Source organism: Heliangelus exortis, chromosome 20 (genome assembly GCF_036169615.1).
Source record: "Heliangelus exortis chromosome 20, bHelExo1.hap1, whole genome shotgun sequence".
In the NCBI taxonomy this organism is placed as follows: domain Eukaryota; kingdom Metazoa; phylum Chordata; class Aves; order Apodiformes; family Trochilidae; genus Heliangelus; species Heliangelus exortis.
The window spans coordinates 10,476,177-10,498,348 of record NC_092441.1 but is presented as its reverse complement, the minus strand read 5'-3'; the positions used below and the strand labels follow the sequence as shown (position 1 = coordinate 10,498,348).

At 52.5% G+C, this 22,172-nt stretch overlaps 1 protein-coding gene and 1 long non-coding RNA gene across 2 annotated transcripts in view; one reads left to right on the top strand and one right to left on the bottom strand.

Moving 5' to 3' along the window:
* The window catches only part of HS3ST3A1 (heparan sulfate-glucosamine 3-sulfotransferase 3A1), a 33,193-nt gene extending 11,644 nt beyond the window's left edge, over window positions 1-21,549 (bottom strand). The window contains exon 1 of the mRNA XM_071764500.1: window positions 20,763-21,549. Within this exon, the coding sequence (XP_071620601.1) occupies window positions 20,763-21,322 (560 nt within the window). The 5' untranslated portion in view covers window positions 21,323-21,549. The remainder of the gene's footprint in view (window positions 1-20,762) is intronic.
* On the top strand, window positions 10,248-10,838 carry LOC139805756 (uncharacterized). Its single transcript, XR_011729983.1, has 2 exons — window positions 10,248-10,442; window positions 10,710-10,838. It is a non-coding gene; the product is annotated as an uncharacterized lncRNA (long non-coding RNA).
* Window positions 21,550-22,172: the final 623 nt, after the last annotated feature.

Here is a 22,172-nt window from a genome sequence, read left to right as displayed (position 1 = left end):
CATCCTTTGTCCAGGAATGGAGACACCCCCAGGCCCCATCTAAAGGAGCTTTTCTCTTTCTTCATCAGCCATCCCTGCTGCCAAGGAGTCCTGCAGTGGTCTCCACTCAGTCTGACCATGAACCTGCTCTTTTTATCTCCCCCTTATTGCTCCTCTCCAGGCAGGCCCAGACCACAAACCCTGCCCTTCCTCACCAGACCTGGACCCAGTGCTCACACAAACCCTTTGAACCCCCCCGTTCTCCCTCCCAGTGCCCTCTCCAGCACTAAGAACCTTTCCCAGCAGGAGCTCAACCCCAGATGGGGTCAGGGCTCCCACAGAGCCCAGGAGCATCTTGCCAAATCCCTGCAGCACCAGTGAATTCTTACATGGGAGCAAAACACACCCCCCCCCCAGTCATTTCAACCAATTTTCAATGTAGCTCCCAAAGAATAAGTGGCTCTTCATTTCCCAGCTGGATTTGCTTGGGTAAATTCAGGCTTCTGGTAGATGGTTCTGGTTCTGTTGGCTTTTGGGGGGCATTTTGTATTGTAACTGTGGTGCCTTGTAATGAAAATGGACACAAGTTCTGCTCTCCTCTAGAGACACCTCTGTTATCCTGCATCCTGCTGATTGCCCTCTATGCCATATTTTGCCAGAGGAGGATTTTCCAGCTGAGATGATGGTCACAGCCCTTTAACAGCCTCACACCCTGCTGGTGCACAAAGCACAAATCAAGAGCTCCCAGTCCCACCAGGCTCAGGAGAAAGTCACTGTAGCAAAGGCTGGAAATGAATCTGATGATCCCAGCACTCATCCTGAAAAACCTTTGCCCATTTTCCCACCACAAAGCTGTGCTGTGGGGAGGGAGCTCATGGACTCTCCCCATCAGGTGGAAGGATGCTGAAGAGCCATGGCCTTACACAGACCAGCCTGGGCCTCACCCTTCTCAATTCTGATGGGAAAATACCCACTTTTGGGACCTGCCTCACAATTCTGAGTGTGTGCTGACTTTTTTTGTTTGTTTTGGGTTTTGGTTTTTTTTGTTCCTACTAAAGCTGTGCCTGTATGGGCTGATCTTTATCCCCAGCTAAGCCATGAACAGAGCAGGAGATGGCACGTGCTATGAAAAGCTTATGGAGTAAAGAGAAAAAGGCTGAGGGATGAGGAAAAAACCTGGCAGAACTAACCCAGTATCTTCTATAATTAAACCTCAATTCTCCTTCCCTAAGGGCAGCCCTGAGGTGTTACATGTGTTCATCCCCCCAGGCACTGGGGGTGGCCTTGGGAGGTCCAGAACTGTCCCCCCAGACCCTCCCCTCCACCTGGGTGACCCCTCCTGATGGGCTCAGCCTGGGGGTCCCAGGGGTTGGTACTGGGGAGCCCATGGGGGAGCCTCCACCCCCAAGCCAGTACCCAGTGCACATCTCTCACTCCAGGACTGCACAGCTCAGCCCTGACTAAGCAAATCACCTTAAAGAGGAAGGTTAAAGAACTGTTTGTTATTGGAACTGTCTCCCTCTCTAGGAGTAATTTTTTTATAAATTAGCTTCAGCTTCATTACTTCATGATATATTTCCCTTGACATTTAATTATACTTACCCCAAACACATTAAGCCAATCAGTCTGAACAGCTTCTTATTAATATGCAAATTTCTCCTTTGAAAAGCCATGAATCTGTGAAAAATCTCTTTAGGTTTCTATTAGGCCCATTTGGGAAGTTGGGAACCCCATGTAACACCCTCCTGGGCTGTGGCCAGAGGAAACTGGTGGTCCCAGAGCCACAGGCCCACCCCAGTTCCTGGTTTTGGGATGAAAGCAGAGGATGCTGCCATCCACTAAAGCCCCCTAAAGGGCCCGGAGCCATGAAGGAGAAGGGTGAATCCTCCAACCCCCTGTGGTGGTGGCAGCTTATCCACATCCCAGCCCTGCTCTGTGGGAGCTGAGCTTTCCCCTCACCACCAGCCCTGGATCCTCTGCTGTGGAACACAGCAGGGAGCATCACCTGGGAGGCTGTCAAATCTCAGCCCAGTTTTTAGCAAAACAAACAGGAATCTGGTTCCCCCAGCACTCTGGGCAAATGGGATGTCATTTGCATTAGGCAAATAAATGGAACCACACAATTAACCATCTGCCCTGGAACAGCTTTAGGTTTTGCTTCAAAGCATCACTTCCAGCCTCCCTCTGCTCCCCCATCCAGCCCAACACCACAGGATTTCCCAATTGGAAACCAGTGGGGAATAAAGGCATTGAATCATTCCTGTAAGGAAGAGGAGGGAACCATCAGTGCAGGTACCACAACCCTGCTGGCCTTTGGCCTCCTGGATGGGTTTCCCATGGGGCAAACCAGAAAAGTGCCTCAAACCCTTCCAGTCTCCAGTTCCCACCAAAAGCTTTACTTGCTAAAACAAGATGAGTTCCTGGGAGCTGCTGAGTGCCACATCAGCTTCCCAAGAGAAAGTTACCCATTTCATCTTATTCCTAAAGAGGCTGCAGTTAAAAAAAAAAAATACGATCCAGTGTAATTTTTTTTATTCCCTACAGTTAGACATTAAGATTGGAAATACATTGCAATCAGTGTAGTGTATAAATAGTCCTATTTTGGAAAACAGCTCTCATGAGCAATAAAGAAACCCAATTTACTATGCACTATAATAAAAATATCTCTTTTAGCATATAAATCAAACCAAAGTGAACAGACAGAAAAAATAAACTCAAGCCCCCTCCCTGATTTTTTGCTTGAGAGTGCAGGCAGCCAGCCCTGGGGAAGGGCTCGTCTGCCCTATATAAATATATGCATGAGCAAATCTGTTAAAAATTGTAGCCACCACTTTGTTTTCTAAAGGTCCCAGTTTATCCTTCAGCAGAAAAAGGAGGGCTGGGGAGAGGTCGGTGAGAAACACAATCCTTTCCTGGAAAAACAGGGTAGCCTGTGCTGACTTTAAGTGCATCATATGGTATACATATATATATATATATAGAGAGAGAGAGAGAGAGAGAGAGAAAGAGATTTTTCAAGCCAGCTAGAGACAGAAAGTGATCTTATACCATCTAAAACCAACAATCCTGCCTGGACTTCTGGCAGTTTTCCTTGCAGTCATCCCTGCTGCCCCCCTGCCCCTTCCCCCCATGGGCTGCTGCCGTCTGCCACCATTATTTTTCACAAAGGCATATAAATCACTGTGGAAACTCTTATTATCTTATTTTCCCTCTGCTTCCCTCTTGTCTGTTTTGAGGAAAAATTAATGCATTTGTCTCCAGAAAAATGTGCAGTCTCTATAATTCAGCTTTAAAGCAAGCACAACTAGCAAATGGATAGACCTTGGTTAGGAGACTCATTTTTCATGCCAGTAATTGAACCCTTCCCTTCGATTTTTCCTTTGGGTGTTAAAGACAACTGATGCCTTCCTGGAATTTGCTGAGGTCTCAGAATGGTGGAAAGACAGACAGAGAGACTGAAAGAAAAAGCAGAAGAGAGAAAGACACAGAGAAAAAGATGGAGAGAAGAAGAAGATTGAGAAGGAAAAAAGAGAAGGAGAAGGAAAGAAGGAAAAAGAAGATATGGAGAAAGGAAAGGAGAAAGAAAGAAGAGACTGAAGCACATCTCAAAGCATCAGATGCCTCTGTAGGGAGAACTTCTGGCAGCAGAGCATCCCAGCTGGGATTTTTCCAGCAGCTGGCAGTGAAGGTCTGGAAGTTCTCCTTGCATCCAGGCTGCCCATCCCCATCACACCCCCGCAGCCTCTGCCTTAACCTGGCCCTGAAGCCCCCCACCTGCAAACCTGGGGACCCCCAGCCCTGTGGTGTCCTGCAGGGACCCGGGCAGGGCAAGGGAGCAGCTCTCTGCATGGTTAATGCCACAGGGTTCATCTTGATGCCTCTTTCTGCAGCCAAAACTCAGCCCATCCCCACTGCTTCCTCCCCCCACCCCCATGGCAAACAGCACCCACACACCCACCCCGAAACAGAAATGCAAACCAACAAAGTCCCTCGGTTTCCAAGCCCCGAAAGTCACAGTCAGCTCTAAAATAATCCCCATCCCTTGTGCTGCAGGACTCCTGGGCAGGACAGGGGTCTGTCCCTGCCAGCAACACGCACCACGAGGCCTCCCATCCCAGGGCTGTGCATCCCCAGCCCTCAGCAGCTCCCAGGTGATTCCTGAAAAGCCACAACCAAGTGAGCTCTCAGGCCAGCAAAGTCTATTGTTCCTTTGTCTCTCACTATATTATCTCTCTCCCCTGGGAGCTACATTATTGCCTGCAATATCTAATCTGATTTGTTTGTTTTCCATGCCTCTCTCATTTTTCTCAGGCAGCACCTTCAGCCAGGCACCCGCACAGCGACGCAGGAGTTCTCCCCGGTGCTTGAGAAGCTGCAGGTAATGTGAAGGGGAACAAAATATTGTCTGGAAACTGGAAGTACACAGAAAACCACTAAATGGAGGTGACTGCAGGAAAAAAAAGTGTTCCTCCATCCACCTTCCATCTGCAGAAGGAGAAATCACACCAGACCTTAGGGACCAAAAATCTGGACCTAGTGAGTGCGGGAACTGAAACAACTGAATTAAAGCAGCTGAAGCTGGATGAAGGGAAATAATATTAAAAATGGGCAGGGATGCAGCAGGCTGCCACATGGCCACACTGGGGGAGGTTTGGACACCCCCAGATCCCTGCAGGTTCACGGACTGACTGCCAGGGCTTATTGGGAGCAGCAGGGAGAAGGACTTTTCTCCCTTCTCCGCAAAGATAAAAGGCTTCCTCCTCCAAGATGTTGTGGTGGAGTCCTAAAGAATTCAACAGCAATAATTAAGTTTTGGAAAACACTGTGACATGTCCTGTACTGCTGGAGATGCTCCCTGTTTATCTGTGTGTGTATTAGCACCCATCAGTGGGGAGCTTTAGGAACGAGCCAGACATCTCAAAGGAGCACCCCCAGCCCCTTTTGAGAGCAGAGGTTTGTTTCTTAAATTATATTGAAAAGGGGCTGCATTATGTATCACTACACATTTCCTCCTGCTGCAAGGCCAAAAAATCCTCTCCCTGTGTTACAAAAAACAGAGCCTAACTTCAGGACATGATCTAAAATATAAGGAGTTGCACAAGTTTACCCTCACAGTCGTTCTTCATCCTTCCCGTGCCAATTATTTTGTCTTTTTGCTAAATGAAACTTTAATGGCTAGGAAAGGGCTCCCTGCTTTCATTCCTGGAGCAAAGCAGTCAAGTGCAAAGGGGGCAAAAGTCTCCAGAAAATAGAAAACTTAAAAAGATTCCTCTTAACTTAATTTGCAAGTTCCAGGCAAGGCAGGGGCCAGCGCCAAAGAACCTGAGCTGAGCACTCCCAGCCTGGGCCCTCCAGCCCAGAGCTCACAAGGTCGTGCATTAAGAGCTCTGTTCCAGGCTTTGCTATTCCACCTCCTCCCAGGGAACCCATCACTGTCTGACCCCATATCAAACAGAGGCATCTGAACACTTCAGGAAGGGTTTGTTCAGAGCAGATCCACGTTTGGTGAGGAAATTGTTCAGCAGCTCAGGTCTTGCTGCTCCGTGGGTTTGTTCCACATTCACCTTCCCATCCCACAGGGGACGTGGAGGTTGCTCCTTGGGCATTAGGGTGACACTAAGGTTTCTAAGAAGAAATCCAGCTCATTTATATTAAAGCAAAACAAAACAAAACAACAACCCCCCCAAAAAAGCAAACAGCAAACCAAAACCCAAACAGAAAGTGCTCTCCAGGGAGAGCGTGAAGGGATTAAAAAAACCCAAAACCAACACAATTAGTGAATTTAAGTAATTTGGATCCAGGCCAATTAGCCCTCATCTTCCTCACTCAGCATCAAAGTGGCACGAACTGGGGGTTTCAGAGTGGCTTCTGAAGATGTTCCCCAGCCTCTTGCTTTCCAGGACTGCCCTGCTGAGCAAGGCAAACCCTGCCTCCACTTCAGCATCCACAAAGAGGAGAAAAACCAGCTTGGAGGTGCTGGTTACTACTGGTTATTATATATGGTATCTCTTTATTGCACTGAGCAGGAAAAAATGTAGGCAAGGCAGCAGGAGGTGGCTGTGTCCATGCTGAGACCCAACAGCAGAACTGATTTCAGAACCCTGCTGGCACCACAGCCCAGCATTGCCCTGTGGTCAGGCTCTGGGGTCTCAGGTCACTGCTGGGACCTTCCAGCTTTCCATCCCAGTGTGTAGAGCCATGGGGAGCTCTGAGAAATGATTCTCTCTTGGATTTGATTTGATTTGATTTGATGATTCTGTCTTGGGAGCCCCCAGAGCAGTGAGATGTCTGCTCTGATGCCACTTTGGAAAGCCCAGATTGGACCCCTGGAGATGAAGATTTTGAAGTGTGATCAGAGAGCCCCAAGAGCTACCAGGGAGCTGGCAGTGAGGATTAATGCTCCTGCAAAAGCATGGTGAAAGCTTCTTACTTACTCCAGTGGGGCTTTTTCCAAAAGTGCCTAAGGGAGTTAGGCACTCAAATCTCACTCGGATCCTTTATTTAGTTTGCAAATCCTGCACTGGAGTGGCCCTGAAGCGTTGCTTTCTGAGCTTGTCTGCTTGAGTGAAAAGCTGAATTGATTCTGACTGTGTTGGTGGCTTCCTGCAGCTGCTCCTGCTCTGGCCAGAGGGAGCGAGGCTGCTGCTGGGAACAGCAGAGGGTACAAGGTACTTAAATAAATAAATAAGGGACCAGTGCCCCACTGAAACCAGGGGAAGTCAAGGGAAAAGGCTGAGAGCAGCTCCAGGTCTGATTCTCCCTTCCCAGGGGTTTATGCTGGACAAAATGTGCTGGAAGATGATCCAGACTGAGAGAGTGACCTGCAGCATCACTGGTGGGTTTCACCACAAGCTCTAAGAAATCTGCAGGAATAATGGATTTCATGAGTCTGGTTATTCTTTACTGTTCCTGTCTCCCTACGTTTGTTTTGGGTTTCTTTCTCTCCATAATCAGCCTTTTACCCAGGGGGTTTGTTCCCCAGATGGTTGCATGTTGGTGGTGTCTGAATCATTCCCAGCACCACAGCTAAAGCTCTGGTGTAGGGTCACAGCTCCAGGAAAGCAGTATGAGGAAGCTGGGAAAAAAACCAACAAACCAAAACCAAAAAAGGCACAAACAATAAACAAAGAACCTGTTCTCATGCAAATGTTCCTCACAACAACAATAATAAAAATAATAACAAACAGTGCAGACGAGCACTGCAGACCATGCTCTGGCTGCTGTGAATGCTTTCCAAGCCTTCCCCTGGCTTCCCTTTCATCCACCCCATCACCACAAACTGGACAGGAGCCCCCAGCACAATGCAAAGGGGTCGGGTATTGTTGGGAAACATGGCACACATGTGACATGCTATTGTCCCTAATTTGATTAATGAAGCCATCACGCTAACGGGGGTCCCACCCCCCACACACCCCCCACCTTGTTACCAACCCACGCCAGGAACTTCCCAGCAGAGCATTAACTCCCCAGTCCTTGCCTTTCCCAACCTTGTCAGGTAATTGTTTATGAAAAGATGAATGTATACAATAATAGTGGGTGAAGGGAGCTGATGTATGTGGTGTTAATGAATGAAATAATCAGTTTGGTAATAACTGGCATGTGTATTTGTCAAAAGGGAACCAGCAGGACATTAGCATTCTGCAGCCACCAAACCTTTATCTCCTGGGCTTGTGTTTGACAACCGCCCCCAGATAGTCCATGAATAAAATACAGAGTAGTACCCAGACATAATTAAACTGCCAATGTGGATGTACCTAAATGAACTTGATATCTTAATGACACTAGATAGCACGGGAATAATGAAGGCAGCATGAAAGGGGTGTGCATAATGAGCACAGACATCCTGGCTGTTGCTGAGGAGCTGCCTGTGGGGACCCTCCTCACCCAGAGCCCCTCGTTAGCACTCACAGCATCATCTGTGCTCCCATCCTGTGCCCAGAACACCCCTGCCAGGGCTCACCCACACCCGTGCAGAGGGCAGTGCTGCTCCTGGGGTGAGGGCTCTGTCCCACAGTGCTGCCTGGGCCACACTCCCTGAGGATGGGGCTCCCAGCCCTGCCTGCTGGCACATCACATCTCACCCTCCCTCCTCCAGAAATCCCTCCTCTGCCCCAGCTCTCTGCATGGAATCCTCACGGCTCCTGCTGCACCTCATCCTCCAGAGACCTCTGGCAGGCTGTGGCACAGCTCAGATGTGACTTTAGGAACACCTAATATGATGAAAGTACCAGACATGTTCAATTTTTTTTTTTTCCTGCATGGAGAGTGTTTTCCAGGGGACAAGCCACTCCCTGGGGACAGGCTGCTCAGAGGAATCTGGCCACTGGATGGGGAGCACATCCCCAGGTGACCAAGCAGCACATTCAGTGCCCCAACCCTTCCTCATCCCCATCATCTGTGGGCATCAGGCCACATCTCTCCTCTCCCAGCACCCGTGGGTGCAAACCTCTCTCAGGAGGCTGCCAGGCCCCCCTGACAGCCATCCCAGCTGTCCCTACAAAGCCACCCCAGTGCTGTGTTTGCTCCTGAGAGGCAGGCACAGGGCTCCCACCCCATCCCACTCCAAAGGTAATTGCCACTTCCTGCTCTAATGGCTCCAATTTTAGCAGCAAATGAGGGATGTACAGTAACTATCACTCTTATTAAAGAAGTAATAATGGGAAACTAGAGCATGCACTGCAGGGAAGGAACACTCCCCTGTGCCACAGGATACAGCTGTGCTGGTGTTTGACAGCAGCAGAGGCCCTGCCTGCTGGTGATTAACTCTGCTCTGTTGGAATACACTGAGTCCAGAAAGCAATGGGCTCAGCAGGGCTCAGCTTGCTCCATAATGACCAAATTGATGGGGGGCCCAGAGATGGCTGCAAAGCCAGCATGGGAAAGGCAAACTGGGACAGGTCCTGTCGCCTTCTGGAAAGGAGATAAGAAAAAAAAAACAAAACTGCTTGATGCAAACAAAAAAAAAAGTACAGCAGGTTTTGGGGAAAGCATCTTAAAAACCAGCAGACGACACAGGCAGGACCAGCACAGGGTGAGCCAATGGAGAGAGCAACCTGCAGGAGGTAGCAGAGGAAGGCTGGATTGGATTAGATTGGATATTAGGAATAATTTCTTCCCCTAAAGGGCTGTCAGACCCTGGCCCAGGCTGCCCAGGGCAGGGAAGGAGTCCCCATCTCTGGAGGGATTTTAAAGCCCTGGAGATGCGGTGCTGAGGGACCAGGGTTAGTGGTGGGCTTGGCAGTGCTTGGTTAAAGGTTGAATTTTGTGATCTTAGAGGTCTTTTCCAAGCAAAACAATTCAGTGGTTCTAAGGCATGATGCAGGATGGAGTGCTGAGGTCTGCTGAAAACATTCCCTCCTTCCTTGGGCCAGAGAAAGGGAAGAGGTGGCCCTGGTGTGGTCCAGGCTGCCCAGAGAGGTGACAAGTGGAACCTGGGCTCATGTTCCCTCCCACCACATCCTGAGCAATGAAGTCACCATCAGAAAGGTGCAGCCAAAGAGCTCTGGATCCCAACCAGGTGAAATCTTCACCTCACTCTCCCTGTTTGCCTCCTCTGAATATTTGGCCCTGACTGCCAATTATTTAACCATTGCTTTCCTTCCCAAGGAGGACACCCCCATGGTGCACCCTCATTAAGCAGTAATGGGGATTTTATTAGATTAAATAACTCCACTGATCCCCAGAGACCAACAGCACTTTAAGCACAGAGCCTCGGAGTTAGAATTACTGTTATTTAACATTGATTAGATTACAAGGCAAATCCAATTTTTCCCCTAAACATATGATGGCTGCGATTTGCCTACTGGGAGATATTAGGGACAGCATTCCTGGAAATCTGTGCTGGGAGGGGGGCCTGTGCCTGAGTCAGCAATGTTGGGGTGACCCATGGGCTCCTTCCTGAGAGTCCTGTGGAGAGGCTGAAGGGGGCTCTGGGATTCCCCCCTCATCCCTGTCCCCACTTTGCTCCAAAGCCAAAGGGTCAGGTGGACCCGTATCTGCTGTGTTGGCTTATCAGCCTCCAGCAGGAATATCTCCAGGAAGTAATTGGGCCTCTTTGACCCCTGGCCCTGCAGTGGCTGAGGCAGTTAATCACTCCTGAGAGCCCCTTCCCACTCCTTATTCCCGTGGCTCCCAGGAAGATTGGTGCCTCTTGGTTGCAGCTCTGCCCACTGCTCCCCTGCTCAGGGCTCTTCCTCGGCCCAAGGATCCCATGGGAATCCTTTCTGCAGCTTCCCAGGGCTTGGAGTGGGCTGGGAACAGTTGGGCAGGGCAAGAGTGGTGACCAAGGTGACCACAAAGGTGGCCATGAACAGAGGGCAGACCCATCCTGAGCTGCCCACTCAGCAGAAGCTCCAAGGGACGGAGAAATGAGAGGGACCTGTGACCTCATCCATGCCACAACACCCAATGGGTTCCAGTCTGGGTCCAGACTCCTCCACCTCACTCACCCCTGGATTTTCCAGGTAGGCAATGGCCAGGAAAGCCCCTGGGAGCAGCCAGGGCTCTGCAGGTCACCCTGACTTGGGCTCCTCCACCTAAGTGTGGCCCTACCCCAGCTTTTACAGTGCAGCTGGATTTGGCCAGCGAAGCCACAGGATGCTTTCAGGGCTTTAATAAAATCCAGAGTCTCTTATGATTTTAAGCCAGATTTACCCCAGAGGAAACACACCCAAATTCCTTCCTCACCACTGTGATCACCATCCCGATGCCTTTCCCATCCACCTTCCCAGGGCCATAGCATGACCCAGCCCAGACACACGAGTGGGAGCTGGGCAGGGGCCAGAGGCAAGAAAGCAGCAGCAGAACACGCTGAAGAGATGCTTATATTGTCCAAAAATAAACAGTAATTTAAAAATCCAGTGCTGCAATAGCATACTTTGCATGGACTAAAGAATCCAGAGGTACACAAGGAAACAAGAGGCTTTACAGCTGGCCAGGGAAGGCTCGGGGGGGTTCATCTCAGCTGCTGAAGGATGCTGGTGGCTGGGGAGGTGACCTGCTGCCCCCCAGCCCAGCCCAGCAGAGGCAGGCAGTGATGAGGAAGCATCACTTTCTGCCTCCCACCTCTATTTTGGGGCAGGCTTGGGAGGGAGGGCAGCGAGTGCCAGATTTTACTGCCCTAAAACACCTCCATAGCACCCGAACCGGGGACACATCCAGGCAGCAGCTGCCACCGGGCAGTTCGCTGTCACTTGGCCAAACAACTCAACTGCAATTAGGACGCCAGGAGCAGATGAAGCTGCAAAACCCACCCAACCCCCAGCCCTCGGAGCAGCTCCTGGGAAGGCGCAGTCCGGGCTCTGCTCCATCCTCCCCGGGATGCTCCAGGGAGCAGCGAGCCCGGCACGGGCAGGGCAGAGCTCAGACCCTCCGAGTGCCAAAGGAAGCAGCTCCAACACCTCGGAGGTTTCCCTGCCCGGCACCGACCCCGACCCAGAGCCCCGGCACCCATCAGACTCGATGAACTCCCCGCACCTGGGTCATGGTGCGGGTCCTGCTCCAGGGCTGACCTCCCGCCTGTCCCCCCAAATCCTTCCTGTCTGAAGCTCTTCCCGTGGATTTCCTGCTGCTGGGAGGGCGGGCGGCAGAGCTTGGAGCCAAGAGGCAGAGCTGGGACGCTGGTGCTTATTCCCCCGCAAGAAAACCAAGACCCCGGGAGCACCCTCAGCAGGGACCTGGGTGTTTCCCAGCAGCACAACCCCACTTCACAGATGGGCAAAGTGAGGCACAGCCCAGGACAGAGCCTTGCTCCCCATCACCCAGCCAGGCAGGGAGCACCCCAAAGCCTCCTCCCTCCAACCCTGACAGGAGGTGGCTGAGCCAGCCCCAGCCCCCAAACCACCTTCCCCTGGCCCAGCTCTGCCCCCTGTGCTGCTCCTGTTTTCTGTTTTCACTTTCTTTACAGATGATGGGAGGGCTGAGCACCCTTGCCACACAGCTACAGGACACCCGACAAACACTTGCAGGCAGATTTTAATATTCAATTTAATATTCACGCAGGCAGGTTCAGCAGTGCAAGAGGGCAGGAATATTGCACATGGTTAGATTTAACCCTTGCCAAGACTCACGAGAAAGAAAAGCTCAAATCACCTTGCAGACCATGAGACTGCTTCCCAGCCACCAAATGCCAACCCCCCCAAGCTCCACGGTGGGTGGCTGCCAGCAGCACCGTGCCCAGCAGGTCTGGGGCTGGGGAACAAAGACAACTGGAGTCAGCTGAAACTCCAAAGTTAATTTTTAGGGGTAGAGACTAGAATTACCTGAGCTGGAAGACAGCCCGGACGTGGGGATTAGCACCCTCAACCCTCAACCTTTGTAAAAGGAGTCAGGGGAACTTTCTGTGACCTGAGGAGTGAGGAGCAGGTTGAGGAGCAAAGCAGCACCAGGGGGAACTCGACTGCTGCCCAGGGAAGCTCAGCGTGTGCTGAACACATCTGATGCTGGTCCTGCTCCCAACCAGCCTCCCTCCCTGCTGTGGAGACCAACAGCATCATGGAGACCATGGACCAACAGCATCCAGATGCCAGGAGGTCCCAGGAGCTAAGCCTGACTCTGCCAGAAGCTCTGGGAGCTTTTCTGTCCCTTCCCCCACTGGTACCAGGGAGCAACCCCCATCTCACTGCTGGGGCTGCTGGACACAGGGGTGACAGCCAGGCTGTGGTTCTGCCAACACCTCCAAACAGCTTTCCAGGCTTTGGAAAGTGGGAAACACCATGGCTGAGGCTATTGACCCAAAGTGGGTGGGAGATCTCCCCCAGTTCTGGCCTGGTACATCTCACAGCCCCTTTCAGCCGTCACCAGTTTCCTATGCAAATTCCAGCAGATTAATGGCACAACACAAGCTGCACCCAGGGTAACCTGGTGGGCACAGGGAGAGCAGGAGCTGGGGAAAGCTCAATCTTGGGGTACTGGTATCTTTTTCCCTGAGACTTAAAGCAAAACTTGTCAAGGCACAACCTGGAGCACAGCAACGTTTGAGACCAAAGGGACTTAAAGAGCAAATTTCCAGCTGGGGGAAGGACTCTGGAGCCAACAAAGTCCTGACACAAAATGGGTCCTGCTAGCATGGAACAGGGGTTTGCAGCACATCAGCACCATGGGGTCCCTGAGCCTGGAGCTTGGTTTTGGAGGTTTGAGCTGAGCCAGGCCACATCCCTGGGCTCTGTGCACCAATTCCCCTGGGCCATGGCATCTCCTGCCTTTCCCTCACTAACCCTGACACAGAGCAGGAAATCCAGATGAGGAAATCCTCACTTGTTTTACCCTGAGCTGGAACATGCCAGCACGTGGGAATTTCTCCCTGTGAAGGGCTTCCCAATCAGTTCAGCTCAGACACTGCAAAGCATTTAAATGATGTCGAAAGATGCTGGCAAAAGGTGCTCAACCTGACGACACCACAAAATCAGAAATGGAATGGTAACAACAAAACACACCACTCGAAAGCCCAAAGTTGCTCATGTGAACACACACACAAAACCATCAGACAAACACAGAAGTCCAAACAATTGGATTTGATATTTTCCCATAAAAGGCTTCCCTGGAGAGCACGGGCTGTGGGAGGGAGCCCTTTTCCAATGGGAGATGTCAGAACAAATCAGCCTGGCTTTTTGAAAGTTTCAGCAAAAGGAGACAGCACTGGAGAGAGAGAGAGGAAAAAAAAATAAATAGCCAGCTTCCCATCATGACCTTATGCTTGAACCTGAACATGACTCAGGAGGGGAAGGTGTCAGGAGGGTGCTTGTGGTCAGACCTGGCCCGACTGCTCACATCCCAGTTTCCAGCCACTGGCTGCACTCAAGAGCTGGAGTTGAACTGCACGGCTGGGGCTGGGGCTGGGGCTGGGGCTGGGGCTGGGGCTGGGGAGGCTGCTCCATCCAGGCAGGATTCTGCTGGAGCTGCTGTGCTTGAATCCACCATCAGCATGGAGGGTGCCCTGGGTGCCTGGAGCTGCCCAATGGGATTTCCTTGGGTGATGCTTGGGCACGGCTGCTTGGCAGTGGGGAAAAACATCCACACAAAGTTCCCAAAGCTTTCCTGCAGCAAAGCTGGGAAGTTTCTCCTCTATCTCCACCAGAGGTATCCCCAGCAAGAGCCTCGAGCCCAGGGGAGTTTGAGCAGGGATCTTTACATCTCTGCAACAGATGGTGTTGCAAAAGAAAGAGCACGTTATGAATCTCCTCACTTCCAGGAAGCAAGAAAGATGAACTTGCCATGCACGAAGGGAACCAGCAATTTCTTCTGCTGAAAGATCTCCTCCTGCAGAATCACATCATTCAGTGAAAGAAACACCAAGAATAATTCACTTCCTTGAGCAACTCTATTTATATTCTCACTGCAGAACCATCCTGCTCACGTCCTCCCCCCCCAGGGGGCTGCAAGGGCTCAGGAGGGCACAGCTTAGAGGTTAACATCTTTAACTCCAAACCATGAAAAACTGAATTTCTCAGGAAGTGGATTATGCAGGAGACAGACAGAGACAGTGACCACTGCCCCAGTCCCCAGGGTGGCCCCAGTGCTACAGACTTTGCCTGAGCAGCCCCATTGACCCCACAGGGCTCTGTACCCAGAACCCAGTGTCCAACCTCAGCAATGCAACTTTAACTGCAACCTAATCCACTTCCCTTCCACAATACCTGCATGTAATGAGAATTTGCAAAGATTTATGGGCACCACAACCGGCCCTGCTCCCCCTCCCCAGCCTCTGCTGTTTCCCTGTGAAAGCAGTTTGGGTTACCTGGATATTCCTCAGGGGAAAAGCACAATTAGCAGCAGAGGAGTTTTAATGCCTCTGTCAGGGAGGAGGGTCACGGGGGGGTTATTCTCAGGCTTCCTGATCACTTGTTGTTTGCTCTGAACTCTTTGGAAAGGCACCAACTCCCTTCCCCCTCCCCAGACCTAACTGCTCTTCTTATAGACTTCAAAAGGCTGGGGTGAAATCCTACCTCGGGGGTGGTGAACAAGCAAATTGGTGGTGATCCTGTGACCAGAGCGTGGCCTTGGACCCCAGACTCAATGTAATCACCCCCAGGACCCCCCCAAAGGCAGCAGAGCTGATGGCAGGAGGACAGGGTAGGTACACAGGATTTGCAAGATGGTCGGATCCTGCAGGGTGAAGTGGGGTGAATCTGCTGCTTCTCACTAAAGTATCACAATTTTTGCCATAAATGGGCTCCCACCCCAGCCAGCTGGAGCTTTGTGCTGCTTTTCAGCAGCCCCAGCTCTGTGAATTTAACTGACAGCATCTTGGACAGCCCAGGCCATGCTTTCAGGATTGCTCAGCACCAGCAGACAGGGCCAGGGGACCCCCAGTTCCCAAGCACCCCAGACCCAGGCAGAGCCACAGGGAGGAGGGGGAGAGTTCTGATCTCCTAAAGCCTCCTGTGCCCCAGGGAAGGGGTGGGAAGCAGCAGTCTGACTTCTGAACCTCCCTGGTGTATCCCTATGAGGACCACAGCATCTGCTGAGAGAAGAGGATGATAAAATCCTAAGTGCTTATTTTGGAGCTTTGTGTTGGGAATGGGCTTGACAGCTCCTGTGCACCATCTCAGGAGCCCCTTCCATCATCAGGAACCCTGGATATGAACTTCCCTATTAACAGAAAACAGAAGTGATTGGTCTAGATGCACCATGCTTAGGAGAACAACCAAAAATAATAACTTTTGGAGTTGGTTTAAGGAGTAAAAGGGGAAAGAGCCAAGCCCCAGCTCTCTGCAGTCAGACCTTGCTTGAGGTGTGTGCATGCAAGGTGCCATCCCTGGCTGGTGCTGTCCCTCAGGTGTGCACACTGGAAGGACATCCCACCTCCCCACGAGGTGCCCCAGGCCCAACCCTGCTGTCCCAGTCCTGCAGCCCAGCCCAGTGCCTGCCCTCCCACCCTACAGATGGGCAAACTGAGCACACCAAGGCATCTCCCCAGCAGCAGGCTGACAGCCTTCCAACTATTTCAAATTTACCCAAATGCCTTGGTGTATCCAAGGCTAGATCATGCACAAAGACAGCAAGAAAGGCCAAGAGCACCAGAACCAGTCAGGGTTTCTTTCTAGCAGTGACGAGCTCTGCTCTCAGCAACATTTCCAGTGAGCTCCTGCTCCCCCTTGCTCTTCCCCAGAAAGCAGAGCTCACTTCAGCTGCCCATAAAGCCACCTCATCCTCCATCTCCAATGAATCCTTGGACACAAGACCCGAGCTACCCAACCAGCCTGTCTTGGCCTTTCTCCACCTGTTATTTCCAGGGAACCACTGGCACTTTGGAGCCAACAACTTCCTTTGTTCTCTTTTTAGACAGCACCTGGCATCAGGAGCTCAGTATGGGGAGGTGTCTGATTACACAGCTAATAAATAAACAAGGACCTTGATCCTCTTCAGCATGTGGTTGTCCAAGGCTGTAATTTCCAGAGAAACTGCTGCAGGCTGTGCTTGCTGCTATTAGTAATTCAGATGTGTTTGGGAGACGAGATGTTCCCAGGACGAGGAGCAGGTGCTGCTAACCCTGACCTTCCTGCAGGCAGGGATGCACACAGCAGGAGAGCAAAAAAGAAACCTGCTTCAGCTCCATGTCCAATGGCACAAGCCATGTGCTGAGCTGGGGACATCCTGAATGCACTCAAAGACCACGCCAGGACACCTGGTGCTTCTTGCAGAAGCTGCAAGGAGGGTTGAAGATGAGGGAGAGCACAGTAAGGCCGACTCCTGCTACAACATCTCCTCCTCACAAGGGATTTTGCCAGAAGTTCTTTATTCCTGGTGGCCATCTGGTCCTGCTCTACTTCTCCTGAATTATCCTGAAGTCTCCCCTGGAACCACTCACACATTCCTGCCCCCACACCTATGCTCCCATCCTCATGTCCACCCTCCCAAAGGCCTCCACCAACTGTGCTCCTGAATTATGGAGACCACAAAACCCCACAGACCTCCAGGCCATCCACTACTACAGGGAGGACCCTGCATCCCCATTCCTCAGTGATGAGAAACAGTGGGAAGCAGCTGCTCACAGCTGCTGAAAGCTGTTCCCCCCCCGAAACAAACCTTTCCTCCATCCCAGATCTCTTCACCAGCTGAGACACCCTCTGTTCCCTTTGACTCAGAAACATCAGTAGTTGCTTACATTAGAAAGAAGGTTAAAAATCCTTTATAGCAAACAAGCAAAAAAACACCCCCCCCCCAAAAAAAAAAAAAAAAAAAGAAAAAGAAAAAGAAAAAGAAAAAAGAAAAACAAACCAAAAATCAAACAAAAACACCACCTCTGGAGAAAAATCCCAAGAGGACATTAATTAGGATACAGAACTCCCCAGCTCTGGAAGCACTGGGGAGGGTGATACTTGAACTCCCAACCTGATGGGGTAACTTTGAATCATCTTTCATCTTCCCCTGGATCGGGTGTGATCTAATGACATGAGCTTGGCTTCACTCTGGTGACATTGGCATCAGTGCTACCGAGGCAGGGAGATTAAAACGTATGAAATAAATGTTCCTGGGGTGACTGACAGGATAATGACATTCCAACAGGCAGCTCAATCAGCACCAGACTAACAAAGGATCAGAGGGAAGCAGCCAGAGTCTGAACAGCACCCACAAATACAGAGTAATTTTTAATTTTTTTTTTCATCCTATATAAATTTTTTTTTTTTTTACTGGACTGCTATTCCTGGGAGTTTTCCCCAGGCTGCATACAGAAGTATTTGGGGTGGAGGGTGGCAGCTGAACTCTGTGAAAACCCATGCTCACCTGCTACTGAACTCTGTTAGCTCAATAGCCTTGTTCAGGGCTGGCGTGGGGATTTCTGTGCAGGGAAGTCAATGGGAGCATTGTGGGCTGTCCCCTCCCTCCTTTTGTCCCTGTACGAAGACAGGACTTGCAAACCTAAAATGAAGAAAGCTGCCTTTGGCACACAACTTCCCTTGATATTCAGCCCACACACGGGGACACGGGGAAGTGTCACACTTACCAAATTTAATCACTCAGATAGCTTTTATTCTAAAATCAGCCTCTGGGTAGGACAGCTGCCCCCGACCCAGGCACAGCTCAGGCTGTAAGAGCCTGGTGATTAATCCACTTGATTTAAGGGACCCCACAGTGGTTTTGTGCGCATTGTGTGGCACCCCAAGAGGTGACAGGACTTTCACGTGTCAACCCCCCTGCCTCCTGAGCCACCACCTAATCAGGAACCTGGGGAGCATCATCCTGAGCTGCTGCAGCCACAGCTCAGCCCCCCCTTTATCCACCCTGGAGCTGTATAACCAGCTGCTCTTTCATTTTCAGGAGGAACAAGCATCCCCCCCCCATGCCCAAGACTCCAGAGCCCCCCTGCTACAGTCCTGCTGGGACATCCTTGTGCCAGCCCACATCCCTGCTCCAGTGGAGGGGACCCTGACCCTCAGCCACCCAGCCTGGGTGCCTCTGCTGCTGCAAACAGCCCCGAGCTTTGCTGGGATCCCCTGCACAGGGTGCCTGCAGGTGCTGAAAGCAAACCCAACTGTTTATACCTTGTAATGATGCTGTTTAGTCTGAGTGCTGGGAAACAGAAATGCACGAGAAACCTGAGCCTCCGATGCCAAAGATAAGAAATCAGAACCCCTGGCAAACATCTGGCCATTCCCCTGCCACTGAACCCTCAGCAAAGATTACAACACACTGCTGAGGAACGACAGATATATATATATATATATATATATATATATATATACAGATATAGATATTTTTTTTTAATGAGTATTTTAACAGGCTGGTAACTGGTTAGCAGTGAGCTGACCCGCCAGCTCTGCCATCACACCAGGACTCCCTGTGTTAGGAAAAATTACTCACACAAGCTAAACCAGCAAGATTAGTTCTCAAAGGAATAATCCCATACAAAGAATTCGCTGTACTTCAGCCTCCACAGAGCTAATAAAATAAATTAAAAAAAAAAAAAAAAAAGATGAAATTCAGTACATCAACTACCAGAACAAACAAATTGCAGCAATTAATGGGAGAGCTCACGTAGCAAATGCTAAAACATAACGATTACACAAACAGCCTCCAGGGCAGCACCTCCAATGAGTAAGAGCTGTGAGATCAAGACCAAACCTCTAGAAAATTAAATTCCCTTCACCAAGGACTGTACCATGCCCTAAATGCCTGTGGCTCCTCCTCTGTCTAGATCTGCCCTCCTGGCTCAGGCACACTTTCCAGAAGCAGGTCTATCCTTCTGCCATCTGCTCCTCACAGTTTTCAGAGCATCTTTGATAAATGAGCTTTTCCACATCGCCACCATAAATTTCAGTAGATGCAGCCCCAAAGCCATGTGTTTATTTTTCAAAGTCAAGTCTTGATTAAACTTCTCGAGGGTTTTCAGATTCGTTTTTAATGTTTCCTCCCCGATACAGGGTCAGTGTGCGGAAATTGGATAAGCACACGCTAAAAATATAATTCTGCAGACAGCTTCAGCCCACACGAAAGGAAAAGATTTTTCTTCTCAGAGAACCCACACTCTGCTGCCTACAAAAACCCAGCGTGTTTCTGATACTGAGAGATACACAAGGAAGCTCATCACTTCCACGTGTTAAGACTTTTACATAAAAACTCAAGACTGTCAGGACTACCCTGCTCCACATTTCAACACTGTCACTGAAAGGTGAACCAAAATCATCCTTTCCTCTCTGATAACGAGGCTTAACACGAAAGTACAACAAGCTCTGGGGTACCCGAAATCCTCTCCTTTTTGCTTGTTCATTCAAGAAAGCCACAAATGCAGCAACACGCTGCAAAGGAGCAGTTTTACCCCCACCCTAACCAATCCTTTCCATAGGAATCTGCCAGAGGACGCACCTCTATTCACTCCAAAACACACAAAGAAAACATCTAAGCAACGTTAATGATAATCCTGCCCCTTGGCTTCAACGTTTAATGTCTCATTTAAAAGGGGGTACCTTTTATTTCGTTTAATGAAACACTAATTTATTGAAAGAAGAACCCCATATACCCTTTTGCTTGTTTCCTGGGCAAGGTGAGCACACGGATTGTGCTCCTAGAACTGACATTTTTGGTTACTCGTTACCGAGTTGCTGCAACGTTTGCGTGGAAAACTCCGTTTTTTTTTTTTTTCCCCACACTGAATACAAGAAAGCTGCTTTTAGCGACTGCTTCTCTGGGCTGGGAGCTGCAGAGGTGAGGATACGATGATTTGCAATGGGGAGCTGCTGTGGGGCAGCTCAGCTGGGAGTTAAAACGAGCCACAGGTTTTGCAAAAGTCCCCTCGAGAAAAGCTGAGGGGGAGCAGCAAGATTTGGGGTGGGGGGGTGTCTGTGCTTCTCAGGAGGGAGGGGAGAGGGGTTAGATGGGTTAGATCTCCCGTGGCATTCTCCCACAGCCCCCAGGGCTATGGGGTACCCCCTACTCTTCCCCTTGCCCCCTCCCCGGGCGGCCCCTGGGGGGCAGAGGGCTGGGGGTGCTCTGGAGATGAGGGCTGGGGTGAATGGGGTGACCGGGAGGAGGATGTGAGACGAGAGAGGGGCTGGGGGCTCTGAGAGCAGGGACGGGAGAACGGGGGGAGAGGAGGGGTGGGGGGAGTGCCTGGGGAATTGGGAAAAGGAGACCGGGGGAGGGGAGGCTTTGGGTGGGGTGAGGAAAGGGTCGGTGGGTCGGGGTAGCGGGGACGGGGCAGATGAGGCTTAGGGGAGGCAGGAGGGGTCGGGGCAGCGGGGCTGGGTGTCGGGGAGACGCGGGTGGGCGCGGCGGGGCTGGGCGGCCAGCGGGGGGCACTGCCGGCTCAGCCACGGCCCCGCCGCCCGCCCCAGCCCGTCCCGTACCGGTACCAGGCGAGTCCCCGCTCGTAGTTGCGGTCGAAGAAGTGGGGCTCGGCCCCGACGGCGCGGACATCGGGGTGCACCCGCAGGAACTCCAGCAGCGCCCGCGTCCCGCCTTTCTTCACGCCGATGATGATGGCCTGGGGCAGCCGCTTGCTGCCCTCGCCCAGCAGCAGTGTCAGAGTGCCGGGCGTGCCCGTGAACCCCCCAGAACCGACGGCCCGGCTGCCACCGCCCCCGGCCGGCACCTCCCGGCCCGGAGCCGCCTCTTGCCGTCGCCGCCTCTGCTTGAGCCGCTGCAGGAGCCGCTTCCTCCGCGCCGCGGCCGCCGGCCAGGGGGGGAACTCGGCCGAGCCCCCCAGGTACCCGCCGCCTCCTCCCTCCTCCTCCTCCGAGGCGGCTCCGGCGGCGATGATGGGGCCGGGCAGGGTCTGGCAGCGGTCGGCCAGGCAATAAAAAACGTAGAGAGACATAAGGAGGGAGCAGAGCATCACCAGGAACTTCTTGAAGATGCTGCGGGGCAGCGGCTCGGCGGCGGGGGCGGTGGCCGCGCTCACGGCCATGCTACCCCGAGGCGGTGGCCGAGCTCCTTGGCCATGCTCCGCGGACGCCCCCGGCGCGGCCCCTCCGCGCAGCGCTCAGCGGTGTCGGGGGGCTGCGCGCTGCCGCATCCCCGGGCCGGGGGACACGGCGCGGCGGCTTCAGGGGGGCATCCGCCGAGGGGGGGGGTCGGTAAGGGGAAAGCCGCCGCTGCCGCTCCGGGCGGGGAAGCGGTGCCGGGGACCCGGCGGTGCTGGGGGCTCGGTGCGGGGCTCCCACGTGCAGCGGCCGCCGCCGCAAACTTCGGCGGGGACATCGGCGGGAGCGGGGCGGAGCGGAGCGGGGAGGGCGGGGAGGGCCAATGGCGCGGCGGGGGCGGGGGACAGAGCCACCCCCCACCCCCGGGCCGGCCCCGGGCACCGCTGCGGGGGGGTGGGGGTGTGGGGGGTGTGTGTGTGCGGGTGTTTTGGTGCCGGGGTGCGGCCACCGCGGGGATGCCGCTTCCAAAGCCTCGCGGGAGGAGCGGGGTGCGGGGCTGCCGCGGGGGGAATGCCGGGGGGGGGGGTGGAGGGTGCCCCAGAGGATGTCCCGGGGAGGGTGCGGGTGTACACAGGAGGCCGTTCCGGGGGGGATGTGGGGATGCGTCCCCCGAGCGTTCCCCGAGGAGCAGGGAAGTGCCCAGGAGAGTGTCCCGAGGGACAGGGGGATGCGGGGATACCCCGGGGCGAAGGGGTCCCGGAGAGGCTCTCTCGGGGGGTAGGGGAGTGCCTGGGAGAGTGTTCGACGGGACAGGGGGATGCGGGGGAACCTCAGAGGCTGTCTGGAGGGGTAGGGGGATGTTTCGGAGGCTGTCCCGCAGGGCAGAGAACTCTC